A 5,548-nucleotide genomic window follows, 5' to 3' on the forward strand; every position below is an offset into this window, starting at 1 on the left:
TACAATTTTTTAAGGGGCACATATATATATTTGTACATATACTTTCATATGTTTTTTTAGAATGTTAATAGGGGCACTTGTCCTTGTAACCTACAAGGTAGACCCGTTCGTGGATGTGACTATCCTATGCCATATTAAAGTGTGCAACGATTAGTTTAGCTGGCAAGATTACAATTTAGACTCAATTTGATCCTTCTTTTTCTATTTAACACTAACATTCTTTGGTCCCTCTCGAATCTTGTGAACGTTACCCATTTCTATATCAATGATTAATATTATATTTAATTCTCTAATCTCAACCAGCCACCTTTGTCTCTAGTTTTTTCTACCTTACAAATATTTGACAAACCACCTTTTAGTATTATTTTATCATTAAGCAGTGCTAATTTTCATAATTAGCATCAAGCATACACAACACAATTATTAGCCATCAAACAAAAAATATAATAATTAGCAGAGATGCATCTCCATGTATTTTTTGTCATCACCATCACCAATCCTACCACTGAAAAGAGTTGGTGTCTCCGCCAAATTTCTCTACTATTATTATCGTTGGGAGTAAAATCAAAGACTCATTGAAGTGACACACAGTTTTTGAAAGATTTTAAGAATAGAATTCACCCAAGTTCTGTGATTCCCGGCTCCTGCTTAAGTTCATGGGACTTCATCTCGACCCGTGCGATAATCTCTTCACTCAGAAATTCACATGCGGCTTCAAGTGCAACTCCAACATTTCCAAATTCAGCTGAGTTACCAAACTCGCTCTTGACTAGGTCGGCTACTCCAACTTGGAATCTTCTTCCCTACCTCCAAGCTCTGAATCTCTCTAACAACTTTTTCTTTGGCAACATTCCCAACTCCCTATCCAACTTGACTCGCTTGTACCGACTCACCTTCTTTGGTAACTCCTTCTCTGACGCCATACTACCCTCCTCCATTGGCTCACTCTTCACTCTCGAAGAGCTTCGCTTCAATCACAACCACTTCATCGAAGCTATCCATCCACCTTCAACGGCCTCAAGAACTTGAAGAGGTTGGAGCTTCAATCCAACAAACTCCAGGGTTCAGTTCCCAAATACTTGGGTCTCCTAAACTGCCTTAATTACTTCGACGCTAGTGACAATTTTCTAATCAAAGAATTTTCAACCTGGTTGTCAGCTTTTTTGGTTCGTATTTCGATGAGGAACAATAAGTTGAGTAGAGTACTAAAACTAGTAGTGTTGAAAAATCGACCAATTGGATTTGACTTCGAATAAGCTGAGTGGGACAATTTTTTTCGCTCTTTTCGAGCTTCCATCGTTGCAGCAATTAACGTTATTTTTTAACGAGTTTTTTTAATAGAAAAAAATTTTGCAGGATTTGAAAAGAGTGGATTGATCGCGATAGATATAAGCAACAACAAACTTAGGGGTACTTTGCTATGGTTTATGGTGTGGATGCCTCAACTTTTGGCATTGTCATGAGAGAACAATATGTTAGGTGGCATGATACCAATGGAGTATTAATCATTGATACGAAGAAGAAAAAGAAAAAGCATCACAAGAAAAAGAGGAGGAGGAGGAGGAGGAGGAGGAGGAGGAGGAGGAGGTAACATTCATAAGATTTGGGAGGAATCAAAGAATGTTAAGATTCAATAGAAAGAGAGAACTAAATTGGATCCGAATTGCAATCGCTAGCTAAACTAGCCGTTGCACACTCCAAACGTGGCACGACGTTAGTACTGAACAATTGAGTCACTACCAGAAAGATGCCCAAAAATCATTATAGTTTTCGAAGCTCAATTTGAGGGACTACTATAATGACATTGTAATCTCAAAGACTAAATTAGATAATCTCATGAATTTCAAGAACTATTATAAAAGTTTACTCATATAAAATCATATTTTAATTTTAAAAGAAACTCTTGTATGATGTGATATATTAAAAATATAATTATTTACCTATTTTTTATTAATTTAAGCTAAAACCTAAAAAAAATCAAAATACTAAAAATATATACTAATCTTAATTTCTTAATTGATATCATTTTTTTGGATAAATCTTAATTAACATATTAAAATAATATTCTTAAAATAATATTAACCTATATATGCACATACACACTAACACACACAGAATATATCTTATGAGAATGAAAAGATATATTTATCGTTATTAAATTTATTTAAATGGGCAAAAAATATATATAAGCCAAGGATAGACAGATATTATGTGAATGCGCCAAGTTGAAAAATGATTCATCAATCAACCAAAGCACTTCTCTATACAATTCGAATTGCATTTGTATATAAATTGAACCGAATCAGCTCGAATTACTCAGCAAAATTCACAATAATTCGAATCAGGTTGGTTCAAACTCAAAACATACATAATTCGAACTAGATGAGTTCGAATTATATAGTGTAAGATTTCCAAAGTAATTCGAACCAAGTTGGTTCGAATTAGTAATTAATAATTCGTAGCAGCTTGGTTCGAATTAGTTAGGACCAGACATGTATATATTTGGTGTGAACGTAAGTTGCTCTCATTAGAGGGGTGAGATGACTACTGAGGAGAGTTTCGTAGTGTTGGTTCACCACAGAGGATCCATTAAGAGGAAAACTCGTTCCGGTGTGAAGTTCACTGATAAGGATCCTCTGTGTATGATCGTCAGGCCTACGACGAGGTATGAGGACCTTGTTAGCTCTGTACTGCTGAAACTTGGTCTAGAAGGTGTGAAACGGGTTAAGAAGTTTTCTATCGCATTCCAATCACGATGCTCCAGGAAACCGTTAAGTATGATTGTTTCACGATCGGGAGTGATGAGGACTTGCAGGTCATGTTTCATTATCGCCGGCAGTTTCCAGAGGTGAGAACACCAGAACTGTTGGCAAAGTTGGTTGACGTGGTATCCAGCTCGGGGGGTTCGAACCGGCATAGCACCACTTTCGCCACGGTAGCCGGTTCTAGCTCCCGACCTGCCGTTGCTTCTTCCTCCGTCCCTGCGTACGAGCCACCCGTCCAACCTGTTGCCTCCCCTTCGTTCGCTGTTGATCTCAACGGCAGTGTAGGCGACGAGGTCGAAACAGGAGAATTTCTACAAACCTCTTTACAGTGTGCTGCACCGGCTGGGGTTGGAGATGGATTTTTGGATGACCCAGATGACGATGATGTCGAGCCGGATATGATTGCTGATGACAGTGGCAATGATGTCGGAGCAAGTGAGCCTGCTGGGGCGGGCAGTGGTTCTAGCTCTGGCACACAGCAGTACCCTCCACATTTTTCCTCTTTGGACTTGGATGCCATGAGGCAGGAGGGGGTTCCTGGGCAGCCGGCTGGATTTGGCTCTAGAGATGGCGAAGGGTCTGCAGGTCTGAAAGAGTTTCAGGTTGGTCAGCAATTTCAGGATAAAGATGAGGCCCTGTTAAGTGTGAAGACTTACAGCATCCGTCGAGGGGTACAGTACAAGGTCGTGGAGTCTGACTATCGCCGGTATGTGGACAAGTGTTCTGAGTTCGGGAATGGGTGCACCTGGTTGATTCGCCTGAGTCTCCGATAGCGCAAGGGCCTTTGAGAAGTCAAACACTACAACGGACCGCATACGTGTCTCGCCACCTCCATCTCCAGCAACCACAGGAGTTTGGATTACCATGTGATATCGGCGTTCATTATGCCAATAGTTAGGGCTGATGCATCCGTCAGCATCAAGGTACTCCTAAATGCCACCGCCGCACACTTTGGGTTTATGCCGACGTATAGGAGGATCTAGTTGGCCAAGCAGAAGGTTGTTGCCCTCATCTATGGTGACTGGGATGAGTCGTACAACGAGCTCCCAAGGTGGGTGTTAGGAGTCCAGTTGACGATGCCTGGTACTGTTGCAGTCCTTAGGACGAGTCCTGTTCGTGTTGGTGCACAGCTGGACGAGTCTCAAACTTATTTTCACATACTATTCTGGACGTTTCCACCGTGGATCGAGGCATTCCGTCATTGCAAGCTCCTAGTTAGTATTGATGACACCCATCTCTATGGCAAGTATGGGGAAACGTTGCTTGTCGCAATTGCACAGGACGGGAACTCCAACATACTCCCTGTGGCATTCGCATTAGTCAAGGGTGAGAATGCTGAGTCGTGGGCCTTCTTTCTCTCCCACCTGTGTGAGCATGTGACACCGCAGTCGGGTCTACTGGTTATATCGGACAGGCATAACGGCATCAAGACCGCGCTTGAGGCTCCTGACGGAGGATGGTTACCTCCGTCTACATACTGGGCATTCTGCATTCGACATGTAGCGGCAAATTTTGCCCTAACCTTCAAGGGCAAAGACGCAAGGAGGCTACTTGTGAATGCAGCGTACGCTAAGACCGAGGTCGAGTTCCATTACTGGTTTGATATTCTGATGTCTGAAGACCCGGCGATGTGTGAATGGGCGAACCGAATTGAGTATTCATTGTGGACACAGCATTGTGATGAGGGGCGTAGATTCGGACACATGACGATGAATATCTCTGAGTGTGTGAGCTCAATCCTTAAGGGTGTCAGAAACCTTCCTGTGTGCTCGCTTGTGAAGGCAACATACGGAAGGTTGGCCAAATTATTTGTTCGCAAAGGGAGAGAGGCTGAGGCGCAGTAGGAAACCGGACAACAATTTAGTCAGCACTTGGTGAAGTGTATAGAGGCCAACTTGAAGACGGCTAGGTGCTTCACGGTGACTTTGTATGACAGGGAGAACTCCGAGTTCACCATCGCAAAGACGACTCATACTGGTTCTTTCTCACTGGGTAGCTACAAAGTCTCAGACATGTAACTGCGGTTACTTCCAGACACTTCATTTCCCGTGTCCCCACGCACTAGCATGCTGTGCCTACTCACGGTTTACATGGGAGCCTTACGTCCACCAGGTGTATCGTCTTAGTTCGGTCTTTAGTGTGTATCGGATGGGTTTCACACCTCCCATTCCGGAGGATTTAGATGTAGTTTTTAGAGAGAGGGGTTTTCTCCTCTCTCTTAGGATTTAGGATTAGGATTTCTATTAGGATTAGGATTGTTTCTTCATACCAGGTTCAATAATTTATGTTTCTCTTCTATTTTTGTTTATTTTGAAGCTTTTATTTATTAATGATTTATGTTGCCAAATTGGCTTATGAACCATTCATGTTATGATTTTCTTAACTAATACACATTAAGGTATTTCAGACTTATATGTTATGGATGCTTTAGCTTTATCCAAATTATTTTCATTCGAGTAGATTTTCTTCCCTTTTGGCTTTGGTTGATTAATTGGTAACTCTTGAGTTATCAAACTCATTGTTGACTGAAAATTAGAATTCTTCAAGAATTAATTCGAGTTTCAATAACTCTAGCCTTTCCTAATGAAAGACTAGGACCTGAGGAATCAAAATTAATTCATTCACTTGACTTACCTTCATAGTTAGAGGTTGACTTAGTGGGAGAAAAATCTAATTCTCATCACAATCGATAAGGATAACCGGGATAGGACTTCCAGTTCTCATACCTTGCCAAGAGCTTTATTAGTTATTATTTTAACGACTTGTTATTTTACATTACTTGT

General features: G+C 41.2%; 1 protein-coding gene and 1 pseudogene across 1 annotated transcript; both read left to right on the forward strand.

Moving 5' to 3' along the window:
* The first annotated feature begins 359 nt into the window (after nucleotides 1-359).
* On the forward strand, nucleotides 360-1,505 carry LOC112708306 (uncharacterized; annotated as a pseudogene).
* Nucleotides 1,506-3,841: 2,336 nt separating this feature from the next.
* LOC112704904 (uncharacterized) lies at nucleotides 3,842-4,609 on the forward strand. The gene has a single exon (XM_025755765.1). The coding sequence runs from the start codon at nucleotides 3,842-3,844 to the stop codon at nucleotides 4,607-4,609; it is 768 nt and encodes a 255-aa protein (XP_025611550.1).
* Nucleotides 4,610-5,548: the final 939 nt, after the last annotated feature.

This window comes from Arachis hypogaea, chromosome 8 (genome assembly GCF_003086295.3).
Source record: "Arachis hypogaea cultivar Tifrunner chromosome 8, arahy.Tifrunner.gnm2.J5K5, whole genome shotgun sequence".
NCBI classification, from domain to species: Eukaryota; Viridiplantae; Streptophyta; class Magnoliopsida; order Fabales; family Fabaceae; genus Arachis; species Arachis hypogaea.